At 40.3% G+C, this 26,330-nt stretch overlaps 1 protein-coding gene and 2 long non-coding RNA genes across 4 annotated transcripts in view; 2 read left to right on the forward strand and 1 right to left on the reverse strand.

Moving 5' to 3' along the window:
* Positions 1-26,330, reverse strand: part of LOXHD1 (lipoxygenase homology PLAT domains 1) — a 191,928-nt gene that overhangs the window by 105,658 nt on the left and 59,940 nt on the right. For both annotated transcript variants that reach the window (XM_081561528.1, XM_081561527.1), the window contains exons 9-12: positions 17,499-17,634; positions 16,499-16,659; positions 15,402-15,488; positions 14,837-14,972 (exon numbers count right to left, since the gene is read on the reverse strand). In XM_081561528.1, coding sequence (XP_081417654.1) covers positions 14,837-14,972; positions 15,402-15,488; positions 16,499-16,659; positions 17,499-17,634 — 520 coding nt within the window. The remainder of the gene's footprint in view (positions 1-14,836; positions 14,973-15,401; positions 15,489-16,498; positions 16,660-17,498; positions 17,635-26,330) is intronic.
* LOC145534191 (uncharacterized) lies at positions 292-3,945 on the forward strand. Its single transcript, XR_014074327.1, has 3 exons — positions 292-730; positions 1,185-1,272; positions 2,149-3,945. It is a non-coding gene; the product is annotated as an uncharacterized LOC145534191 (long non-coding RNA).
* The window catches only part of LOC145534189 (uncharacterized), a 63,156-nt gene continuing 48,786 nt past the window's right edge, over positions 11,961-26,330 (forward strand). Inside the window, exons 1-2 of the long non-coding RNA XR_014074325.1 lie at positions 11,961-12,675; positions 13,707-13,776. This is a non-coding gene — a long non-coding RNA (uncharacterized LOC145534189). The remainder of the gene's footprint in view (positions 12,676-13,706; positions 13,777-26,330) is intronic.

Consider the following 26,330-nt stretch of genomic DNA (forward strand, 5'->3'; position numbering starts at 1 on the left):
CTTCTCTTCAGAACTCCCCAGTGCTAAGGACACGCCAGGAAGAGAAGCAGAGAGAAAGCCACAAAGTGCGGCCGCTCCGGAAAGGGCAGAAGCGTCTTTCCACATTGAAAATATACTGTGGGGGGCAGGCCACATCCTGCACATCACAGCCTTGCTTCCACTTCAAATAAGCTTCAAAGTGAAATTCATTAATTCATTTGCCCCCTGTTTACCTAAGCCTAGTAGGTGGAGGGCATTATGACAAGTGTAATGAGCAAGACAGACAAACTCTTGCTCTGTGGCATTTGCCTTAGAGTTGAGAATCGAAGACTGGGGAGGAGAGATGGACAGTAAAATCATAAATTAAGAACAGGGAAATTTCTGAGTTATATCTGTAACAAAGATAATACCTTGAAGTGATGCCATAGAGTGTACTAGAAGTGAAGAGAAGGGCGGTGAGGGGGGTGAAAGTGATTTAGAGATGCAAAAAAGCTTGCTGTGAGGAGGCAAGGCTTGGACTAAGATGTTAGTGATAGGAGCCAGCCACAGGTGCTGTTAAAGAAGAGGGTGCTGCTAACTGTGAAGCCCCAACATGGAGATGGGAGACTATAAAGTGGGAATGAGCAGCTACGTTCCAGGAGCAGAGAGAACAAGGCCGGTGTGGCTGGAGTGGAGGAAGCAGGAGGGGATGATGTGAGGTCCAGAAGTGAACAGGGGCCAGAAAGGGGCCCATGATGTGTGACAGGTCAGGGTAAGACATGTGGCTTCCTTTCCTGATTGTTTTTAGTAGTACAGGGAGCCATTATAGGGTGTAAGCAAGGAAGTAACTTGGCCTGATCTATGTTTTAAAGAGCATCTGGTAGCTATGCGGAGAGCTAATTGTATGGGATGAAGGAGAGAATCAGAGAGGTCAGTTAGTGGAATAATTACGGTAGTTAAGAAATGAGCGAGGGTACCTAGGACTGGGAGTACAGAGGAGATGGAGAGAAGTTGGTAGATTAGAGATACATTTTTGAGGTAGAAATAACAGACTCAGTGATAGATTAGATAGGTAATTGAGGGAAAGAGCGGAACCAGGGATGATTCCTGAGTTGTTGGCTTGGGCAACTAGGTGAATAGCACTGTCAAGAAGTAGGGATGTCTGGGGAGAAGGATAAGTTTGGAGGTAAAATTCAATAGTTCTGTTTTTCCATTATAAATCTGAGATGCCTGTTAGATCAGGGGTCCTCAGCCTCCGGGCCGAAGACCAGCACCTGGCTGTGGACTGTTAGGAACTGGGCCGCACAGCAGGAGGTGAGTAGTAGGTGAGCAAGTGAAACTTCATCGGTATTTACAGCCATTCCCCCTTGCTTGCATTGCCACCTGAATTCCGTCTCCTGTTAGATCACTGGTGGCATTCGATTCTCATAGGAGTGCAAACCCTACTGTGAACTGAGCTTGTGAGGGATATAGGTTGTGCGCTCCTTATGAAAATCTAATGCCTGATGATCTGAGGTGGAACTGAGGCAGTGAAGCTAGTGCTGGGGAGTGGCTGCAAATCAGATCAGCATTTAGCAGAGAGGTTGACTGCTATTACAGAGATCGTAATAAATCGATTGCTTGCAGACTCATATCTCAACCCTATCAGTGAGTGGAAAGTAACAATTAAGCTGCATTTGGCAGCAGGCTTTAAGTCAGAATCCAACACTTACTTTAGTCCATGCATGGCCCACCCATTATTTTATTTACCACTTCCATTCATGCCTCTTTCTCACTCTGCACAATTTCCTCAGTCACAGTTTTGGCAAGCCCACAAGCTAACCCTAGCCAAAATGATTAAAAAATAAACATCACTGGGGAGCTTCTTTGGAAATGGGTGAAGACCAATGATGAGACAGCAGAAGACTCTAAGGCTGCCTGGTGGTTCAACTGGTAAAGAATCTGCCTGCAATGCGGGAGACGTGGGTTCGATCCTTGGGTTGGAAAGATCCCCTGGAGGAGGGAACAGCTACCCACTCCAGTATTCTTGCTGGAGAATCCCCAAGGACAAAGGAGCCTGGTGGGTTATAGTCCATGGGTTGCAAAGAGTCAGATACAACTGAGCGACTTTCACTTCATTTCACAAAAAGTAGGCTGCACTTCAAAGAAAATACCAAGAGTCCTACTTAAACTACACATTCATTTCAACAGGTGACTCACATTCTCCAAGCCCGTTTGGTAAAATATGTGGCAATTAGCTATCCAACAAAGCCATGAAACCTTCAAAACTTTTGCACTTCATGGATACCAAGACCCTTCATTAAAAGATAAGCCCTTGGAGTTTTTCAGAAGAAAAAAAATGTGAACACGAAGAACAGAAGCAATTATTGAAGGCTACCACTTTATCGAACATGTCTGCACTGAGAGCATCATTCTTAGCACCTAATCGCATTGCTGGAGCTAGAAGCCCTTTAATATTGGCGAAGAGCTGATCCTGCCTGTTACTAAGGACATTTGTTGGGAGCTTTTAGGAGAGACTGCAGTTCAAAAGGTGGCACGTGTTCCTCTTTTGGCCAGCACCTTAACTAGATGAATGGATGAAATAGCAGGGAATATTGAGGCACAACTGTTAGGATTAAACAGTCACCATGATATGGAATCCAGGTTGATGAGTCTACCGATGATGACAACAAGGCAACAATGCTTGTTTTTGTGCGATATATTATTTTTCAGGAGGATGTGTATGAGGGTATGGCATGTGCACTTTTGATGCCAACCAACACCACAGCTCAAGTCTTTGAATGACTACATATCAGGAAAACTGAATTGGTCATTCTGTGTCAGTACATGCATGGATGGAGCAGCTGCCATGACTGGATAACTTTCTGGTTTCACTACTCGGGTAAAAGAGGTTGCTTCTGACTGTAAACCTACACTCTGTGTCATCCATAGAGAAATGCTAGTTAGCTGAAAAATGTCACCTGAACTTAACAATGTTTTGCAGGTTGTGATTAAAATTATCAACCACCTTAAAGCACATGACCTTAACTCATGTCTGTTTACACAGCTCTGTGAGAAGATGGACACAGAGCTCACATGCCTTCTCTTATACATAGAAATGAGATGGCTTTCTAAAGGTAGATCACTGACCAGAGTGCTTTAGTTACAAGGGCCACTCCAGAGATTTCTTTTAGGAAAACAGTCACTGTCAGGAAGCACATTTTAGTGACACAGAATTGGTTGCAAAACTTGCTTACTGTCTGACATATTCAACCTGCTCAACAAACTCAGTCTGTCACAGGGGAAAATGACACTGTTTCCAAGTCAGCAGATGCAGCAGTTTGGCTGCATGCAAAGCCAAACTGGAATTATGCGGCTGATGAGTGAACATTGGGATTTTTGACATGTTTCAAACATTAGCAGAGATTTTGAAAGAGACTGAGCCAGCACCTTCTTTCTCCCAGCTTGTGCATGATCACCTATCTCAGCTTTCAAAAGACTTGGAGCATTACTTTTCAACCACAAAAGACTCACAAACTGGGAAGGAATTGATCCGTGAACCATTTGTGAATAAGCTAGGTGAGTTGACTTTGTCTGTGCTAGAAGTGAGTTGACTTTGTCTGTGCTACTTGAGATCACAAATGACAGTGGCCTTAAAGGTATGCTTGAGACAACTTCAAATCTCCATACTTTCTGGATTAAAGTCAAGGTGGAATATCATGAGATTGCCAAAAAAGCACTGAAAAGCCTGCTTTCATTTCCAACATCCTATCTTTGTGAAGCAGGGTTTTCTGCAGTGACAGCAAATCAAAATGAAATTACAGAGTAGACTGGACATCGGCAACACACTTTGGGTGTCACTTTCTCCCATTACCCCCAGATGGGACCAACTAGCTGCAGAAAAACAAGTTTAAGGCTCACTGATTCTGCATTGTAGTGAGTTGTATAATTATCTCTTTATGTATCACAATGCGATAATAATAGAAATAAAGTGCACAGTAAATGTAATGTGTTTCAGTTCAGTTCAGTTCATTTCAGTCGCTCAGTCATGTCCAACTCTTTGCGACCCCATGAATCACAGCATACCAGGCCTTCCTGTCCATCACCAGCTCCTGGAGTTTACCCAAACTCATGTCCATCGAGTCGGTAATGCCATCCAGCCATCTCATCCTCTGTCATCCCCTTCTCTTCCTGCCCCCAATCCTTCCCAGCATCAGGGTCTTTTCCAGTGAGTCAACTTTTCTCATGAGGTGGCCAAAGGATTGGAGTTTCAGCTTCAACATCAGTCCTTCCAATGAACACCCAGGACTGATCTCCTTTAGGATGGACTGGTTGGATCTCCTTGCAGTCCAAAGGACTCTCAAGGGTCTTCTCCAACACCACAGCTCAAAAGCATCAATTCTTCAGCACTAAACTTTCTTTATAGTCCAACTCTCACATCCATACATGACCACTGGAAAAACCATAGCCGCGATTAGACAGACCTTTGTTGGCAAAGTAATGTGTCTGCTTTTTAATATGCTATCTAGGTTGGTCATAACTTCCCTTCCAAGGAGAAAGCGTCTTTTAATTTCATGGCTGCAGTCACCATCTGCAGTGATTTTGGAGCCCAAAAAAATAAAGTCTGACACTGTTTCCACTGTTTCCCCATCTATTTGCCATGAAGTGATGGGACCAGATGCCATGATCTTAGTTTTCTGAATGTTGAGCTTTAAGCCAACTTTTTCACTCTCCTCTTTCACTTTCATCAAAAGGCTTTTTAGTTCCTCTTCACTTTCCAAAACCATCTCCACCCCAGTCCAAGGAAAAATTGTCTTTCATGAGATCAGTTCCTGGTTCCAAAATGCATGGGGACTGCTGCATTTGACGATCATAAAGAGAGGTCAAGATGGCAGTTGAATATGTGTGGAGGGTCAGGACTGTTGATATGACTTTCGTCATCATAGACATGTAGATTCCACTGAAAGTCACAGTGCCAGATGAGGTCCTCTGTGGAGAGGATGCAGACAAGGACTGTAGAGGGATGCCAACTTTAGAAGTCAAGCCCAGAAGCTAGAAACTCAGATGAGAAGTAGCAGCCAGTGAAGCAGAGGGATTTTGCTCTGAATCTAAGACTGCTCCAAAAAGTCTACTTTTTTTTTTTTAATGAAGGGGCTATTAAGGCATTCCCAGATAAACAAAAACTAAAAGAATTCATCACTAGCAGATCTGCTCTAAAAGAAATATTAAAAGGAGTCCTTCATATTGGACACTAGACAGTAACTTGAACTCACTCAGACATAAAGAGAATGAGGAAAAGCAATGATAGAGGTATATTTATAGACAGTATATTTTAATTTTTGCTCATACCCTTTTCTTCTCATATTTTATATAAAAGACAACTGCATTAAGCAATATATATATAAAGTTGCATTGGTGGATTTATAATGTACAAAAATGTAATTTTTATGGCAATATAGCATGAAGGAGGAGAAAGAAGCAAACCTACACCAGAGCAGAGTTTTTGTATATTATTGAAAATAAGTTGGTATTAATCCAAACTAGAATGTTATAAGTTAAGATGTTAATTGTAATTCCCTGGTATAATTCCCCAAGTGTAATAAGAAAATAATTTATATAAATAAAAAGAAACAAGGGAACTAAAATGATATTTTAGAAACTATTTAATACAAAAGAAAGAATAATAAAGGGACAACAAAAAAAAAACCTATGGCATATAAAAAGCAAATAGCAAAATGGCAAACTTAAATCCTGCCTTATTAGTAATTGCCTTAAGTGTAAATGGACTAAATATTTTAATCCAAAGGCAAAATGTGGTGATAATCCTGCAGAGATAGGATGGATCCTCCTACTCCACATTTGATCAGAAATCAAGGTTAATGATGCCACATATGTACCAAGAGTGAACATAAGATGATTTTTCATATAATGAGGAGTTCTGGGGAGAGCATGATAAACCTCAAGCAGGTCCAAAAATGGCTTGAGATAGCAAGGAGGGATGACTGGCTTGGGGTATGGTGGTTAGGGGGTGGGAATTTCTTCACATGGGTCCTTGTGTGGCTTGAACTTTCCACCAGCGTGAAGGAAGGGAGCATCCAAGCTTTCTCACCAAACTGCCCAGATATCAGGCAGAAAATGAGAGAGATTGGTGCAGCTGGAAAGCTGTCAGAAGTCAAACATCAAAAATAATTCATGCTCCTTATTACAGAGAGATTGACAGAATGAATAATGGATCTTACTATCTGATATGTGGAAGAGACACACTTAAGATTCGAAGACACAAATAGGTTGAAAGTAAAAGGATGGCTCAGGAAAAGATAGACACTCTGTATGACAGACTCTAGGTTCATGCACATCACTACCAGTGACCCAATTTTGTCCCTTTTTATGGCTGAATAATATTCCACTGTATATATGAACCACATCTTCTTTATCCATTCATCTGTCTATGGACATTTAGGTTGCTTTCATGTCCTGACTATTGTAAATAGTGCTGCAATGAATGCTGGGGTACATGTGTCTTTTTGAACAGGTATCCAGGTTGGGAAGAAGTAAAACTATCTCTGTTCATGGACGACATGACCTTGTATAATGAAAATCACAAGGAATCTACTAAAAATGATCAGAACCAATAAATGAGTTCAGCAAAGTCATGACGTACAAGATCAAGATAGCAAAATCAACTGTGTTTCTATTACCTTGCAATGAATAATCTGAAAATAAAATTAATAAAACATGTCCATTCAAAATAGCATGAAAAAGAATAAATGAAGGTGAAAGTTGCTCAGTCATGTCCAACTCTTTGCAACCCCATGGACTCTACAGTCCATGGAATTCTCCAGGCTAGAATATTGGAATGGGTAGCTGTTCTCTTCTCCAGGGTATTTTCCCAACCCAGGGATTGAACCCAGGTTTCCCACATTGCAGGTGGACTCTTTACCAGCTGAACCACCAGGGAAGCCCCAAAAGATTAAATACTTAGCAGATAATTTTTTTTTAATATTTATTTGACTGTGCTGGGTCTTAGTTGTGGCATGTGGGATCTAATTCCCTGACTAGGGATCAAACCCAGGGCCCCTGCATTGGGAGCGTGGAGTCTTAGCCACTGGGCCACCAGGGAAGTCCCTTAACAGATAATTTAAGAAAACAAGTGAAAACAAATTAATAAGTCATGGAGATGTATAGTATAGCAACTAATATTAATAATACTATACTGCATATTTGAAAATTGTGAAGAGAGTAGAAGGCAAAAGGAAAAGAGGGCAGCAGAGGATGAGATAGATGGTCAGATAGCATCACTGACTTAATGGACATGAACTTGAGCAAACTCGGGGAGATGGTGGAGGACAGGGAAGCCTGGCGTGCTGCAGACCGTGCTGTCACAAAGAGTCAGACATGACTTAGCAACTAAACAACAAGAAGACAGTAGATCTTAAAAGTTCCCATCACAAGAAAAAAATTATGTAGCAACATATGGTGATGGATGTTAACTAGACTTACTGTGGTGATCATTTCACAATATATATAAATCATTATGTTGTATACCTGAAGCTAAATATAACTTTGTGAGTCAATTACACCTCAATAAAAAAGAAAGAAATGTGTAAAACTTACATGCTAGAAACTAAAAAACTGTTGCAAGAAATTAAAGATGATTTAAATAAGTGGAAAAGCATCCCATGTTCTTGAATTGGAAGACTTAACATGGTTAAGACTTAACATCCCTTCAGTCCATTGGAGTCTCATCGTTAAGCTTCAATTGCATCGTTAAGGCAATACTTCTCAAACTGATCTACAGATAAAAAGGAATCTCTATCAGTCTTAGTTGACTTCTTTGTAGAAACTGACAAACCATCTCTAAAATACATATAGAATTTCAAGGAGCCCAAAATAGCCAAAACAATACTGAAAAAGAATATTAAAGGAGAAAAACAAGTGTTGGCAAGGATGTAGAGAAATTAAAACTCATACGTTGCTGATGGAAATGCAAAATGTGCAGCTGTTTTGAAAAACAGTATGATAGTTTCTCAAAACTCAAAACAGAATTGCCACATAGCAGCAATTTGACTCAAGGATATATATCCAAGAGGATTGAAAACATAAGTCTGCAAAAAAACTTGTACATGAATGTTCATAGTCACATTATTCATAATAGCCAAAAAGTGGAAACAATCCAAATGTCCATCAACAATTGAATGTAGTCTATCTACACAATGAAATACTATTCAGTAATTAAAATAAATGAAATGCTGATACATGATACAAGGTGAATGGATGTTAAAAAACATTATGCCAAGTGAAAGAAGACTGAGCACTGAATATCTGATGCTTTTGCATTGTGGTGTTGGAGAAGACTTTTGAGAGTCCCTTGGACTGCAAGGAGATCAAACTAGTCAAAGAAAATCAAGCCTGAATATTCATTGGAAGGACTGATGCTGAAGCTGAAGCTCCAATACTTTGGGCACCTGATGTGGAGAGACAAAGCATTGGAAAAGACCCTGATGCTGGCAAAGATTGAAGGTTAAAGGAGAAGAGGGCGGCAGAGGATGAGATGGTTAGATAGCATCACCAGCTCAATGGACATGAATGTGAGCAAACTCTGGGAGATGGTGAAGGAGAAGGAAGTCTGGAATGCTGCAGTCCAGTGGGGTCTCAAAGAGTTGGACATGACTTAGTAACTAAACAACAAAGGGAAAGAAGCACACAAAAAGCCTTATATTAAATGATTCCGCTTATATGAAATGTCCAGAACAGGCAGATCTAGGGATAAAAAATAGATTATTGGTTTAAACAGATGGGTAAGTACAAAGCTAAGGAGTGAGGTGGGGGAATGGGTGTGACTTCTATTGGGCATGTGGTTTCTTTCGGGGGCAATGAAAATGTTCTGAAAGTCGATAGTGGTCATGAAGCATGATTCTATCAATACACTAAGCCACTGAATACTTTAAATAGATGATTTGTATGAACATGTATCATATCTCAATATAGCTGTTGTTTTTTAAAAATGAACACCACTCATCCGTGGTCCATCTAAAATGAAGATAAAATACATCAGGAATGATGTACCAGTAAGTTGATTTCAACACACAAATTTTTTTTTTTGGTCATATGCCAATTTTATTTGGTGATATGAAGACATCTGAAAATTAAATTTGACCTTTAAATATATGAGTCTGAAGATACAGTGCTTCTAAAAGCACTTGTTAGAAGAAAAGGTCAAGGACAGCAGCTTATCCAAAGACCTGCCTGACTGGGGCTGGCAGAGGCAGCCACTGAAGACACCAAGGGGGAAAGGTCTTGCCTCCAACACTGCCTCTTTGGGGGACAGCACCTGTATTCAACCATTGCTGTCTCTCCAATCAACTCTGCTAAAATACAGAAGCTAAATGTTTTAAACTTTCAGCCTTCGCATAAACGAAGCTGATGCTTTTGTGTTAAGCTCTCAACGATAGGCGTTGTTAACAGTAATAGGAACAAATAGAGGTAACTGGATTGAGTAATGAAATGTGAAAGCACAAAGGGAAGGGGGCGTGTTTGTCTCACTTCATTCTGAATTTTGATGAAGATCGTTTTGCCTTTTCCAGTTTTAACTATTAGGCCCTTCCCAGAAGCAAGCTGATAAGGGAATTCAGAAATCCCTGTGCCTGGGAATTCCAGTCCCCTTTACTCAGGAGCTCAAAGGTCTGTTTGCCTGGACATTGTCAGGGGTCCCAATCCTCTCTAGGGGAGGGGACCCTCCCAGTGCACCTGCCACTAAGGTTTCAAGCTCCTTCCTGGCAAGAAGCCTATGGGCAATTAAAGATGATTTTAACTTAGTTATCAGCAGAGAAAGACTTCAAACAGACAGTAAGTACCGGAGCCTCTTGTACTTTAATTTTAAAATTACAGCTCAGCCTGATTAGCAAGAAGCTACAATTTTCAGCACTTGAGTCCAGTGGTCTCTTGCCTGCTCATCAGTGGTATAAAATCAGTTCTTCTGGGCACACACTGGAGAATGCTAATCTCATCGGTTTTACTATCTCACATAAGCTCCCGAGGGAAAGGCAACATGGAAATAAACTGTGGGCTGGTGAGTGTTTTGTCCATGTTTCCTGGTAGCATTAATAAGTGTGATCACCCCCGGTGGCATTCTGGCTCTCAGACATGGTGTTAATTGCTTGCTTGACTGGCCCTTGTTTTTTAGTAAACTAGGAGTACACAGTTTCAAACCTAGAGAATTGGTTTTAAATTGGTATTTACTCATCTTACTTGAGCCCAAGGCTCTCCCCAAGGGATTTCCAGGAAGCCCTGCATATTATTCACTAGATCAGAGTACCAACTGGGGAAGTGAGACATTGCCACCACCTCTATTTACTGTTACAAAGAAGCATCCAGACCAGAAAAGGAGATCTGAGTTCCTGTAGAGGTGAGTGAGGACATGGGTATGTTCCAAGAACAAGAGAAATTTATGTGGGCCAAAAAGAACAGTTGAGGGAAAGAAATTCAAGTTGGTATGGGCTCCAAAGCACTGCCCAGGACCCCCAGAAGACATTAAAATGCTTTTATAGCCAGGACAAACAGCTCTTCTGTTACGAACCTAGGTCCTGGGACTCTTTAATCAATAGAAATTGGTAAGAGGCCAGAAAAGAAATTCAGACAAGGCTTTACAAGTGCCCTTGCTTGCTTTTCGAGGAGGGCAAGCTGGTTCCTTAAACAGGATGAAAGTAGTGGCAGGTTGGTGGCTCTGACTGGAGGAGTGGCTTAAGTGGTCTGCCCACCTGCTTGGTGGTGCTGTGTGCAGGGGTCATGCGCAGTATCCTGCTTTTGCTCCCTGCGATTCAGAAATGGCAGATGGTTTGTGGCCTTTTTGTATCTATGGTTCATAATCGCCCCAACTGCTGTATGTGTGCAGTTATTTTTAGTCCCTTGTAGCTTCCTCGTATTATGTTGCTAGAGGTGCAAGCTCTCCAGTAAAGGGTGCCAGGTCTCGACTCAGCTCACTTTAATCCAATACTAGTCATTAGAGAATATTTCTAATTGCCATTGTCTTGTAATAGTATCGCAGAAGGGAAAACCAAACAAGCGCGTTTTTGTATGTGATCTATGGAAACGCTCTTCCTCCCCACCCCTCCCACCACGATCTCTTCTAATCTTTTGAATCCCTACTTCCAACTCCCAGCTTCTTCACCAGGAAGCTCATCTCCCCATTGTCTCCACAGCATTCATTCAAATCCTGCCGGTTTCACCTGCGAAGTATTTTCTTGAATTTATGTTCTCCTCTGTAGGCGACTTGGTCCTTGCCCAATTTCAAGATCGCTTCTTCTCCCCACTGGATGATTTCTTAAAGGCCTGTCCCTAAAACACATCCTCCACACACCCACAAGTCCTTGACAGAGCAGGAGAAATGTAGGGAAGAAGGAGCTGGATGGAGTTCAAGTTCAAGGGTGGTGTGCATGTCATCAAGGTCATGAGAAGCCTAGGAGGGCAGGACCCTGAGTTGGAGGTGGAGCAGAGCTCAGAGGAGCAGCTTTGTGGGATGAGCCCGAGTGAGGTACTGAGGAGCGGCTGGTTGCATGGGAGGGAGCTGAAGGGCAGCAAAGTGGATGAGGACTAGCGTGTGGATGAATGGATTTTCCACATGGACACTGATGAAGAGGAACAAAGTCTCTCAAGTCTTGATATGTGCAAAAGTTACTTGGTGTGCTTGATGAAAATACAGATTACCAGGCAGAGCTCTCAGAGAGTCTAGTCGGTATATCTGAGGTTGGGCCCAGGAATCTTCGTTTTAACAAACACTCTGGGCAATTTTGATATAAATGGGCCCTTGACCACACTTTGAGAGATACTATCTGATGCAGGCTGAATTGTGTCCCCCTCATATTCATACGTTGAAGTCTGTGGGGAAATTAACAAGATGGCGCCAGTCAGGCTCTCTCATTTCCCTCTCCCCCACCCCCCGCCGGCCTCCCTCTCATGCCCTCTGGCCCCATGTTCTGTAAACAATGACTTTGCACGGTTATGTCACAGCCGAGACCACTTATAGCACTGCGCATGCGCGTCATGAGGTACTCACTTGGTCACAGACTACTTCGTGCGGTAGGCCTATGTGAGCTTCACCTGGAAAGGCCCTGAAGGGTTGGGTGTGCTTATGTTGGGTTATGTTATATCTGTTGCTACTGGAGAAGGAAATGGCAACCCACTCCAGTATTCTTGCCTGGAGAATCCTGTGGACAGAGGAGCCTGGTGGGCTGCCATCTATGAGGTCACACAGAGTCGGACATGACTGAAGTGACTTAGCAGCAGCAGCAGCAGCAGCATATCTATTGCTACAGCTGCCATGCCAGCCAGGAGAGAACAAACATGTCTCCAGTTCCTACAGCTCCTCGAGTCTTCTTCCAGTCTCTTAGCTCGAGCCTTGCCTACCCTGGGTTCAGTGAACAGTGTGCACGGTGAGATACAGCGAGACAACTGGCGTCACGAACAGGATCAACAAGACAAAGTCACAACCCCCAGGACCTCAGAGTGTGATTGTTTTTAGAGGTTGGACCTTTAAAGAGGTAAACAAGATAAAATGAGGTCATATGTGTGAACCCTCATCCAGTATGACATGTGTCCTTATAAGAAGAGACTAGGACACAGGTATGAGCACACACAGAGAAAAGACCACGTGAGAAGATGGTCATTTACAAGGCAAGGAGAGAGGTCTCAGGAGAAAGCAACCTGCCAACACCTTGATCTTGAACTTCAGCTTCCAAAACTGTGAGAAAATAAATTTCCATTGTTTCAGCCCCTCAGTCAATGGTATTTTGTTACAGCAGCCCAAGCAGACTAATTTGCTATTCTAGAACAATGGTAGAAGTGGGGGATCTAGAGAATGACCAGGGGACACAGTGCAAAAAAGTAATGTGAACAGAGCCAACAGAAGATGCAAATGAGCTGGGACAGAGGCCCTGCTATGAGCAGTGTGAGCTTTGAGGCTGGAAGTGCAGAGAGAGTCAGGAGAATGCCCCCTCTCGCTAGCCCCACAGCTGTGAGGACAGAAAACTAGGTTTTGGGAGAAGGGGAGTCATGCTTTAGTCAAGGTAAGGAAGAGATGGAGGTAAAAGAACAGCCTGGGCATTTAAGTAAAAGTGGCAGTTTTCTCTCTGAAAAAAAAAATCTCACTAGAATGACAGCATACTGGTATTTTAAAGATTTAACCAAACAGAAAATTGTCACCAATAAAGCCCGGGGAGAGGGATGAATATAGACAACAGCAACCAAATTTCAGAAGCTGGGGTATAGCTATAAAAGTGACTAATGCCTTAGCACAGTGGGGTCCTCACCGGGACCCCTAGCAATTTGTTGGATAAACAAATTCCTGAGCTCTCCACCCCAGACCTACTGAATTAGAAAATCCATGGGTGAGGCACAGCAATCTGTGTTTCAAGAAGCCCCCTAGGTGATAATGCTGAAGTTTGAGGTCCCATGACTTAACAGAGGGAGAGAATTGATCGGAGCTGTCAGTTGTGAAATTCACGAAGCCACCTTGCAAAAAGTCTCAGGAATGACGGCACCAGGTAACTTCAGAAATAGGGAGTGAGGAACTAATCTCATGAGGACTGGTTGGAAGGATTTAGAAAACACATCTCAAGACCCTCTCCTCAGTTGTTCATAGCTACAGGCTCAATTCTGGCACATAAGGAGGGCAGACCAGGTAACAGTAGGTGTATTTCTGCCTTGGGCTATATTTTATATAAAGTCCTAATTGAGGGGGTGGGCAGGAATTGTGTTATTTATCATATTTCCAGGGAGATGATTGCCTTGCTGCCAAAGAAAATACTACTGAATGTGAAAAGGCCAAGTATGGTCACTGACAAGGTAAGAGATCTTGTTCTAGGTCCCACTCTGCCTCTAACTGTATCATCAGGGAAAGAACTTCCTCAGTTTCCTTATCTGCATCAAGCTATTCTAAGGACCTTTGAACACAAATATTCCATAGTCATATATTTTAATTAAAATTGAAGAATCATAAAATAGTACTAATTGCAAGCATGGCCTAATTGAACTAACAGGGTGATCCCTCTTTACATATAGAGAGAGAGAGAGAAAGAGAGAGAGAGAGAGAGAGACCTTCTACTGGGTGTGCAAATGCCTGAGAAGTGACATTATCCAAATACTTAGAAAGACTTCAGGAACAATGGGTGATGTTGTTTTCTATATAGTCTTAACTTTCTACAATTTTTCAAATTAATTTTGCACTTAATTATCTTAAGTGCTAATTCTGATCAATTGCTAATATTTGCTTGCAGTGCCATATTGAGGGCTATAAAGCTCACTTCAGACTCAGTGGGAAAGAATGATGTGATTGCTCAGTAATGTCTGCCAAGGGAAAAGGATAGGACATATGCCATGTATTTGCAGCACTCTGGTGGTACAACCTAGAGGCAAAATGGTCTCGCTTACCTCTTTGACTGTGGATAACTCCAGATTAAAAGCTCAGCTCTCTCCTACTAGCCTCAAATAGAAATAGAGGGTTCACAAGGGAGCAGTTGAGTATGGCTGTAAGAACCCAGATCCAGCTTTCCTTTTTTGAAGAGCATCTCATGAATAATTTGAAGAGGATGCTTCCTTTAATTTCAGGGAGTGTCTGGAGAAATATTGTTCAGTGTGGATTCTTCTCGTTGTCTCATAGCCAACCTGAAGACCCAGAAATCTCCCCCTTCTCACCGATACCCATCATCATAGAGCTTTAGCATCATGTCTTTTAGATGGTTCTTACAAGCCTATCTTGAGTATAGGACCTTATAAACTCATTCCTCATTCAGAGGGAGCCTGATGATGCATAGCGGACAAGACTACAGCTCATGAGTCAGACTCCTATCGGCATACACCCCCCATTCCGCTACCTCCCCCAGGATAAGAGCCCGTCAGTACTTACTGCCCATTATCCTCCGTACTGTTGGGCCTTCAGCAGTCATTTCCCTAACGATCTCATTGTCATCTTCATTGGCATCCAGCCAGCGATTGCAGTTGAAGTTATACTTGTCCTTGGTCAGAGTGTTCATCAGGGTCATCTGGAATGAAGTCCTGGGGTGAGCAAGTGGGTGGTACTAGAGATATTCATCCATGTCTTGAGGCTCCTGTTCTGCTAGTTCATCTCAAGGAGGACGAGGACATCCCCCCAGAGAGGACTCTTGTGGAAGATGGAGTGCCAGATTAATATTTATCCCTCTGGCCCCCCGGAGACCCACAGTTGCCTGGCACCCAGGTGACTCGGACACAAGGCAAGTCTCTTGAAACCTAAGCATCTTTTTAGCCTACTTTGGAAGTCCTGCCCTCATCAGGAATTCCATGCGTCATGTGTCTAATTTCAGGTCTCACTGTAACCCTTCCCCATCCACACTCCCAACAGATAAAGGCAAACTAATAAGACAAGGTCATTAGAAAGAAACCATGTTGGTTCCTCTCCCAATCACCTTCTAACCCCAAGATGGTCATCTCACCTTTTCTAAATGCCATCCAGAACCAGGATTCCTTTTATCATGCCATGCCCGAATCTTATAAAACCTGCCAAGGTCTGGGAGCTCAATCTATGGTGAGAAATAACAAGGTTTGAATGGACAGAATCAAGCGAAATGTATTTATCCTCATAGCTGAGCCCCTGCCAGCAGGGCACCTGCTTTGAGTTGTTTTTTCAGCATCAAGCTAGGGTTTACTTCAAACCACCCTCATATACTCTATCTTCTTGTGCTCCTTTAACCAATGGCACATGAGGGCGAGACAGCTGTACATCTAGGGTTCAGCCGGGGCTGGTGAAACTGAACAAAAATAAATGACCCACGGTAGGATCCTGACTAAAGGAAATCTTCCAAATAATAAGCTTTCAGTTACAAAATCTGTATGGCAGCCCTGCAAATTAACACAGGCCCACAGCCCCAGGACTCTGCTGGGCACTGAAACAGACAAAAAGATCAATACAGTGGTCATGCCCTCTCCCAGGGGCTCAAAGTCTAGCTGAGAAGACAAATAACATAACGAGCAAAGAACTGGAGGTATAACAGAAGCTCCAACAGGGTGCTCTGAAATAAGAGCCGCAAATTACAAAATTATTCTTACCTAAAGGTCAGAGCAGCACTTCCGTTGGCAAAACAAGCCTTGCTCTACTTATATACATATCGAAAATTTAAAGCTGAACTTATTTTTAAGTGTTCGAAAATGTATACTTTCCCTTAAATTGGCTCCTCGCTCTAATTCAGTCCAGGTTGGGCTGTTTGACATTAACTGTGCTCAGGGTCTCTGTTCTACAATGATTCCCCAAGTCACCAGGCTCCTGGATGCCCAAAGCCATTCCATACTTGCTGCTTCTCCCATGCTTGGTTTGGAACTGTTTGATTCAGATAAAGGGCCAGATCTAAACTGCACCCCAGTGCATTGCCTGTAGATTAAATGCGGCAATCCAGCAGGGGTCTGGGGGCTCTGTTTTACCTTTTTGTCTTCAAACTTGATCCAAACCTGGCTTCGAAAACCAGAATCCCACGACAAATGCATCTTACACCCCTTCCTCCTTCCTCCCTCCCACCCCATCACACCTCGTTCCTACCCTAAATTTCTCGATTTTGCCGGGTTTGAACCACTTGTTGTTGGGATTCAGAAGGATCTCATCTGTCCGCCCCTTCTGCCCATAAATCTGGATGAAGATAGGAGAGTTGGAACCAGCTTTCTTCAAGTCGGTCGTCCAGACCCACAGGGACCATGGGAATTCTGCAGAGACAGGTCCAGTTGCACCATAAACTTCAAAAAGTGAAAAGATTTTCATGCTTCCAGTGGGGAAAATGAGCACATCAAAGGGGATCAAGACTGAAATGCAGGTTGTATGCAGTTGTGTCCCACTCTCCCATTATATAATAGCAAGTACCAATTTTGGGAAATGAAGGATTCCTTGCTATTTGAAATTGTGTGCCTTAATGTTCCTTTCTTTAAAATTAATTAATTTGTTTTAATTGGAAGATTAAAACTTTACAATATTGTGATGGGTTTTGCCATACATCAACATGAATCAGCCATAGGTATACATGTGTCCCTCTCATGAACCCCCTTCCCATGTCCCTCCCCACCCTATCCCTCTAGCTTGTTCCAGAGCACTGGTTTTGGGTGCCCAGTTTTGTGCATTGAACTCGCACTGGTCATCTATTTTACATATGGTAATGTATATGTTTCAATGCTATTCTCTCAAATCATCCCACCCTTGCCTTCTCCCACTGAGTCCAAAAGTCTGTTCCTTACGTCTGTGTCTCCTGGTGAGAGTCTGTTAGTAAATTTTAAGTAGGGGGAAGAATAGACTCCACACAGACTGTGGCCAGTACATTCAGAGTGCACTCTGTTCGACCATTCAGTTCAACAACTAGCCCATCACAGCAGCGTATCAGTTTGGGGCTGCTGGAGTATCAACCTTGGTGCCATGAATATAACTCTGTGTGGCCTGTACCTTGGAGAACTGAGCTCCCTGGGGGACCCTTTCCTTTCCAGAGGAAAACTGAGAAGCAGGAGTACCCAGTGGTTTGATATCCTGGCCTTTGTTGGCTCCAGGGCCCTCCACCTACTTTTTAGTCTTTTCTTCCTGAGAGACACCATCTCATAGAGCTGCCTCTCAATCAGTCCATCCGCCTTCTTCTCATCCAGCCAGTTGCTGCAAGGGAAGGTCTGCTGAATGCCAGTAAAGGGGCACAGAATCACCACCTGGGAGAGAAGATGACATCTTCTGCAGTGAGTCCCCTGATCGGGACTTCCTTGCAATGTTCAGCAGCCTCCTTAGCTCCATCTTTAGGGTCATATAGCCTATCTCATTAAATCTTGGATCAAGAAATACCTCCTCTAAGAAATCTTCCCAAGTAGGTATCATTCATGCTCCAATTTACTAGCGCAAATATCAAACATTTTTCTCTATACACCCACTCTTTTTGAACACCATATTTCCTTATGTGCATCCTAAAATCTTAGTCTGAACCAAACAACTAGAATACTAAATTAATACACTACATTTGTCTTGTGGAAAAAGGTCAATCACATAAAAGATAATTAATATCTATAATTTAATATGAAAACTACCCTCTTCAGGGCTTGATCTTTATTCAACCTACACCTTGTCCATCTCTACTCACATTCTGAAATCATAGGTTTAGAACATGGCAGTCTATCTAACCCAGACACACCTAGATGCTTTGAAAAGAAGCATCAGAATGCCAAAGACGGGGCTCTTAGGAACATCAAGAGAAAAAAAGACAGATGGCAACTGGACTAACAGATACCAGACCATATTGGGGGATAAGGGAATTAGAATTCAGTCTAGAGTTCTGTATCCTAAAACATCTTTCAGGAATGAAAATGAAATAAAATAATTTTCAAATTAACTAAAACAGAGTTTACCACCAATATACCTTATTTAACCAAAGGAACTTCTAAAGGAAGTTTAGCAGGAAGAAGAAAACTGACACCAGAAAAGAGGTCTTCAAAGCAAGAATTGGCAAGCAACACACTGGCAAATCTGAACAAATAATGACTCTACACAACAACATATAATATGTGGACTTAAAAATAATTTAAAATAGAACTAAAGTACTAGGCAAAAATAGCATGCAACCTAGATGCAGGATTATTATCATTAGAAATTTCTAAGATTCTTGAATTGTTTAAGAGGGAAATGGAGATGGTGATTAAATTTAGGTCTTTTCACAGTAAGTATGTATGCTAAAATTTCAATAGTAACCATCGAAAAACCAGAAATAGTGTATAATTTACAAATCACTATCAAGGAAACCAATCAAAAAAAGGGAAGAAAAGTAAAATCAGGGCAAACAGACATGTCAGTTATTATAATAAATACAAGTGGACTAAATTTATGAAAAAGATAGTATCAGATTGGATTGTGGCATAGATTCAATTCACCAGAAGGTTAAAATAACTCTATATTTCATAAATTAGCTTCAAACCATATACAGCAAAAATTGTTAGCTCTATAGTAAGAAATTTAAATATCTACCATTGACATTGGAAATTTCAACACATCTGTCTTAGTAGTTAATAAATCAAACAAACAAAATGCTATTAAGGAGACAGAAGATTCAAATAACAAAAGTAGCAAACTGAATTTATAAATAAAATCAAAATCTTAAATTCAGCTCTTGGAAACATGTGCATAGGTTGAAGTGCATTGTAAAGTAAATCTCAAAAATATTTAAATAGCATCATTAATGTTTCCTGATTAAAACAATATTGAAATAAATAACAAAAACATAAAAAGCAATATGTATTTGGAACCTAAAAATTACATTTCAAAATAAATAATAGGTAATGAAGGAATTTCAAATGGAATGACAAATAACCAAAAAAGCACAAATCATAGAAGAAAAAATTGATAAATTGCCTTTCATCAATATTAAAAGCTTCTGCTCTTCAAAAACATTAAGAAAAGGAAAAGGCAAATTATGGAGAACAGTATGGAGATTCCTTAAAAAACTAGGAATAAATCTACCATATGACCCAGCAACCCCACTACTGGGCATATACCATGAGAAAATCATAATATAAAAAAGACACACGTACCCCAGTGTTCACTACAGTACTATTTACAATAACCAGGGCATGGAAGCAACCTAGATGTCCATCAATGGATGAATGGATAAAGAAGTTGTGGTACGTATATACAATGAAATGTTACTCAGCCATAAAAAAGAATGAATTTGAGTCAGTTGTGATGAGTTGGATGAACCTTGAGCTTCTCATACAGAGTAAAGTAAGTCAGAAAGAGAAAAAACAAGTATTGTATATTAACTCATATATATGGAATCTAGGAAAAATGGGACTGATGAACCTATTTGCAGAGACGGAATGAAGACACAGATGTAGAGAATGGACTTGTGGATGCAGCAAGGGAAGGAGCGGGTGGGTTGAGTTGAGAAAGTAGCTTGAACATGTATATACTACCATGTGTAAAATAGATAGCTAGTGGGAAGTTGCTGTAAAATACAGGGAGCCCAGCCTGACCTAGAGGGGTGGGATAGGGGGAAGGGAAGAAGGCTCCAAAGAGAGAGGGTATATATATATATATATATATATATATATATATATATATATATAAAATTGGGTCTTCCCCGGCAGCTCAGTGGTAAAAGATATGCCTACAGTGCAGGATATGTGGGTTTGATCCATGGGTTGAGAAGATGCCCTGGAGGAGAGTATGGCAACCCTCTCCAGGATTCTTGCCTGGAGAATCTCATGGACAGAGGAACCTGGCAGGTTACAGTCCATAGAGTTGCAAAGAGTCGGACACAACTGAGCGACTGAGCACACACATACATAATTATGACTGAGTAGCATTGTTGTATGACAGAAACCAACTCAATATAAAGGAATTTGGCTTCAATTAAAAAATAAATTAAAAAAAAGAAAATGAGAAGGCAACCCACATACTGGAAGATGTTTATATATAATGTATATCATGGGCTTCCCTGGTGGCTCAGATAATAAAGAATCTGCCTGCAATGCGAGAGACCCAGGTTTGATCCCTGGGTCAGGAAGATCCCCTGGAGAAGGGAATGGTGACCTGCTCCAGTATTCTTGCCTGGAGAATTTTGTGGACACAGGAGCCTGGTGGGCTACAGTCCGTAGGATCCCAAAGAGTTGGACATCATATCTAAAATGCATATTATATATCACAATTATATATTATATATTCATATACAGATATAGATAGTTCTGTCATAGAACTTGTATCAAGAATACACAAAGAACTCATAATTCAACAATAAAAAGATAAAAAATGTAAAAGAGGTAAAAAGAAAGGAAGATACACAAATGATCAATAAGCATATGAAAAAATAATATTCAATGTAATTGGTCATCAGAGGCATGTAGATTAAAACTAAATTAAATTCCATTACATATCCATAAGAATACCTAAAAATTTTAAAGACTGGCATTACTAAGTGAAGGTGAGGCTGTAAAACAACTGGGATTTTCATAAAATGCTGGTGGGCATACAAAATTGCGTAGCCACTTTGAATACAGTCTAAAAGACTTTTGTAAGTTAAGTGTATATTTACCATAGAATACAGAAATTCAACTCTTAGGTATTTACCCAACCAAATTACAAACATGCCCATAAAAAGACTTGAACATTAATGTTCATAGCACTTTATTCATAATAGCAAAAAAAAAAAACCTGGAAATGACCTAAACATACACAAATAGTTGAATGAATAAACAAAATGTTATATAGTCTTACAATGGAATGCTGCTGCTGCTGCTAAGTCGCTTCAGTCGTGTCCGACTCTGTGCGACCCCATAGACAGCAGCCCACCAAGCGCCGCCATCCCTGGGATTCTCCAGGCAAGAATACTGGAGTGGGTTGCCATTTCCTTCTCCAGAGCATGAAAGGGAAAAATGAAAGTGAAGTCGCTCAGTCGTGTCCGACTCTCAGCGACCCCATGGACTGTAGCCTACCAGGCTCCTCCGTCCATGGGATTTTCCAGGCAAGAGTACTGGAGTGGGGTGCCATTGCCTTCTCCACAATGGAATACTACTTAACAATAAAAAGAAAGAAGTACTAATACCTGAAACAATGCTAGAAATGACAAATATAATCTTTAATGACTGAAACGGGATCTGTGGTTGCTTGGAATTGTGGAGATTGACTGGGAGGGAGAATAAGGAACATGTTGGGTAATGGAAACATTTCATATATTAATTCTGGTAATGGTTACATGAGGGTATATGAATTCATTAAAACTCATAGAGCAGTTTTTATTTATGCATTTTTATTTATGCCAGTTATACCTCAACAAAGTTGAATTTTAAAATGAAACAATAAAATCAAACTGAATGATAACAGAAGTATAACATGTGGGGTACAAGTACAGCACTACTTTGAGAGAAAATTATAGTATCAAAATTTATACTATGAGAAAAGAAGAAGGCTATAATTCAATAAGCTAGGAATACAATTTAAGAATTTATAAAAAATAGCAACAACTGAAACCCAGAGAAATTTATGAGAAATAATAAAAAACAATAAAATAGAAAATAAAGATACAATAGAATATAAACAAAGAAAAATGTTGGTTATATGAAAGGACTAAATATACTCTTGTGAGAATTATATTTTTAAAAAGCAAGAATATCTGAATAAATGATGTTAGAAATGAAAATAAGATTATAATTACAGACGTAGTGGAGGTTAAAAGATAAGAGAATACTGTATATGACTTTATATCAGGACATTTGAAGTCTACAAATACACACAATCCAAGAAAAATATAGCTCATTCAGATTGAAGAGAAAATGGAAAGCTTGAATAATTCTATAGACGCCAAGCTTCCCTGTCTATGAGATTTTTCCTAGCAAGAATACTGGAGTAGATTGACATTTCCTCCTTGAAGGGATCTTCCAAACCCAGGATAAAACTTGGGACTCATATATCTCCTGCATTGCAGACAGGTTCTTTTACCACTAAGCCACTGGGGAAGCCCCAATTTTTTAACTACAAAAACAAAAACACAACTTTCTTTTTTTAAATCAGTAATTCTTCTCTCTCTTGCAGGTGTGCACACACAATCCTACACTGTCTTGATCAGATCACTGCATTTTTTTATACCTTCTTTCAGGAGAAGAAATGCTTCTCATTTTATTCTGAGATCAAACCTCACAAGGACTGTATGAGAAAGGAAAATCAAGGGCCAATGTCACTCATGGGCATTAATACATAATACATTCTATACAAAATGTTGGATAATCAATTTCAGAAACATAAAATTAAAATTCATTATGACCAAGTTTGGCTTATAGAAATTCAGGGTTGGTCTACCGTAAGAACTGGTAATTCACCATAATAAATAAAAAAGAAAAACCATTTCACTATCTAAGTACAGAAAAAGCAGTAGATAAAATTTAACACCAATTTAGAACAAAAACTCTTAACAATAAAACTATAAATGGTCAGTCTTAATAACAGAGTTTAGCAAGATAACTATATGTAAACTTAATATGCAAAAGTACTTCTATATCTGTTTACACCAGCAAAAAAAAAAAACAATTTTTAAAGAGATATCATTTATAATAGCAACAAAAGTCTCTATGAATATATTTACAAAGACATACAAGACCTTTATTAAGAAAAATATAAAACTACACTGAGAATTATTAAAGAGCTAAATTTTAAGGGGTACTATATGTTCATAGATAGGAAAAGTTAGTAGAGTAACAATGTCAGTTCTTCCAAATAGGTCTACAGACCCAGTTGCATTCTGTTCAACAGTTCTTCATGGAACTTGGCAAAAAAATTCTAAAATTTCTATGGAAGATAAAGGCTCATGGATAGGTCAATATATACCTGAGGAAGAAGAATAAAGTGGGCAAATTTGCCCTAGCAGATACCGAGACTTAGTGTAAAGGTGTAAAGTGAAGATAGTGAGTAATGCATTAGTGCAGGAATAAACTAAATCAATAAATGAAACAGCCTAGAGAGCTCAGAGACAAATCATACACTTGGGGAATTTGACATGTGACACTTGCTCTTTCAGAATAGTGGGGAAAGGATTGCTAGTTAGTTATCCAGTGCTTCCTAGACTTCTTTAATGATAAGAATTACCTAAAGCATGTATAAATACCCAGATTACCTGGAAATTCTGACTCAGTAGGTTTGGGTTTGAGCCCAGGACTCTATTTTTAAAAATAATTCCAGGTGATTCTTAACTTTACTCAGATTTTTAAAGTTCTTCAATAAATGTTGGTGGGACATTTAAATATCTATATAGAAAAAGGTAAAGTTGGATCCCCACCTCATACAAATATCAATGCCTGATGTATTAAAGATAGAAATATATAAACAAGAAAACCAAATTCGACAAATTTTAGAAGATACAGGAGAGACTTCACTTTCCCTTTTCACTTTCATGCATTTGAGAAGGAAATGGCAACCCACTCCAGTGTTCTTGCCTGGAGAATCCCAGGGACGGGGAAACCTGGTGGGCTGCCATCTATGGCGTCGCACAGAGTCAGACACGACTGAAGTGACTTAGCAGCAGCAGCAGCATAGGAAAACGTCTTTAGAACTTTAGGAGAAGTAAAATGTCTTTCAAAAAACATTAACCATAAAGGAAAAGATAAGACAGATTACTTTTAATTTAAATCTCCTCTCCTTCAAAAAACATGGCAAACTACAAAAAGATGTTTGAACATATACTATCAACAATACTATCAATACTAGACCACCTTACCTGCCTCCTGAGAAACCTTTATTCAGGACAAGAAGCAATAGTTAGTACTGGACATGGAATAACGGACTGGTTCCAAATTGGGAAAGGAGTATGTCAAGGCTGTGTATTGTCACCCTGCTTATTTAACTTATATGCAGAGTACATCATGTGAAATGTCAGACTGGATGAAGCACAAGCTGGAATCAAGATTGAAGGGAGAAATATCAATAACCTCAGATATGCAGACGACACCACCCTAAAGGCAGAAAACGAAGAGAAACTAAAGAGCTTTTTGATGAGGGTGAAAGAGAAGAGTGAAAAAGCTGGCTTAATCCCACATTAAAAAAAAGAAGATCATGGCATCCAGTCCCATTGCTTCATGGCAAATAGAAGGTGAGAAAGTGGAAACAGTGACAGAGTTTATTTTCTTGGGCTCCAAAATCACTGCAGATGGCAACTACAGTCATGAGATTAAAAGACGTTTGCTCCTTGGAAGAAAAGCTATGACAAACTTAGACAGTGTAGTAAAAAACAGAGACATCAATTTACCAACAAAAGTCCATATAGTGAAAGCTGTGGTTTTCCCAGTAGTTAGGTGCAGATGTGAGAGGTGAACCATAAAGAAAGCTGAGCACCAAAGAATTAATGATTTCAAAATGTGATGCTGGATAAGACTCTTGAGAGTCCATTGGACAGCAAGGAGGTCAAAGCAGTCAATCCTAAAGGAAATCAACCCTGAATATTCATTGGAAGGACTGATGCTGAAGCTGAAGCTCCAGTACTTTGGCCACCTGATGCGAAGATTTGACTCACTGGAAAAGACACTGATGCTGGGAAAGATTGAGGGGAAGAGAAAGAGGCAACAGAAGATAAGATGGTTGGATGACATCACTGACTCAATGGACATGAGTTTGAGCAAGCTCAGGGAGATATGAAGGACAGGGAAGCCTGGTGTGCTGCAGTTCATGGGGTCGCAGAGAGCTGGACATGACTTGGTGACTGAACAACAACAATACTATCAATAAAGAATTACTATCTGGATTTAATAAAGAACTCCTAAAAATAAATCCAGCAATAGATTACTCAACAGAAAAATCAGTGAAAGACATGAACAGGCATTTTCCATAAAATGAAATATGAATGGACAGTAAAGAAATGAAGAGATGTTCAACTTCAGTAGTAATCATGAAAATAAAAATTAAAAGCACAAGAAGATCAGTTTATATACCCAATATGGTGCAAATTTAAAATTCAGGCAATACCGAGTGTTGACAAGGACGTCTGGAACAAAATGTATCATATAAATGGCTGATAGAATAAAAAGGTGCAACTACTTTGGAAAACAAACTGGAATTCTTTGGAAACAATTAAGCTTCAGAACTGAAGATTCACTTACCTTACAGCCTAGAACTTCCATCCTGAGAAGCTCCTGCATATTTGTACAAAGATGCACATACAACAATTTCATGGAAGTATTGTTTATAATAGCAAAAATCAAGAAACAACACCAAAATGTCCATCAGTAGAAGAATAGACAAATAGATTGAAATCGATTCATGCAATAGAGTAGATGGGAAATGGATGGTCTACAGCTTCTGCTACCAATTCAGATAATCTCTAAAGCATAATGTTGAGTGAAAACTGCCAGTAACCAACAATATACACATAGACAAAATTCTTAATAGTATATGTTCTTTGGGAGAGAGAGGATTATATGATTGGGGAAAGACACAAAGGAGTTTCAGAAGCATTGGAAATGTTCTTTTAAGCTAAGTGATAGGCAAAATTAACATTTGAGCTTTTAAATCATTCTCTATATCTTAGTTTTATTATCTATACTCTTTAAAGCATAAGTATTCCACAATTAAAATCATGTATTTAAAAACACTTGTTGATGGAGCCATTTAAAAACTAAAGTGGAACACTGCATCGGGAATCAGGACAGACTATAACCATCAGCTGAACACCCCTGAATCACCTACCCTGTGTCGGGTCCCTGGTTACATGTACAGAGCAGCCCCCATTCCCGGCCATCAGCTAGACAAGACAGATGGGCATGTTACCATCTCAACGTCCCCGTGAAAGGGATCGCCCATGTGCTTTGTAACTCATCCAAAGGAAACAGGAAATAGAATTCAGATTAGAGTTTGTAGCTGCAAGTGAGGGGTTTCCCTGGTGGCTCAG

The sequence above is a fragment of the Giraffa tippelskirchi genome, chromosome 14 (genome assembly GCF_054371585.1).
Source record: "Giraffa tippelskirchi isolate mGirTip1 chromosome 14, T2T-mGirTip1v1.2.pri, whole genome shotgun sequence".
Taxonomy (NCBI): Eukaryota; Metazoa; Chordata; class Mammalia; order Artiodactyla; family Giraffidae; genus Giraffa; species Giraffa tippelskirchi.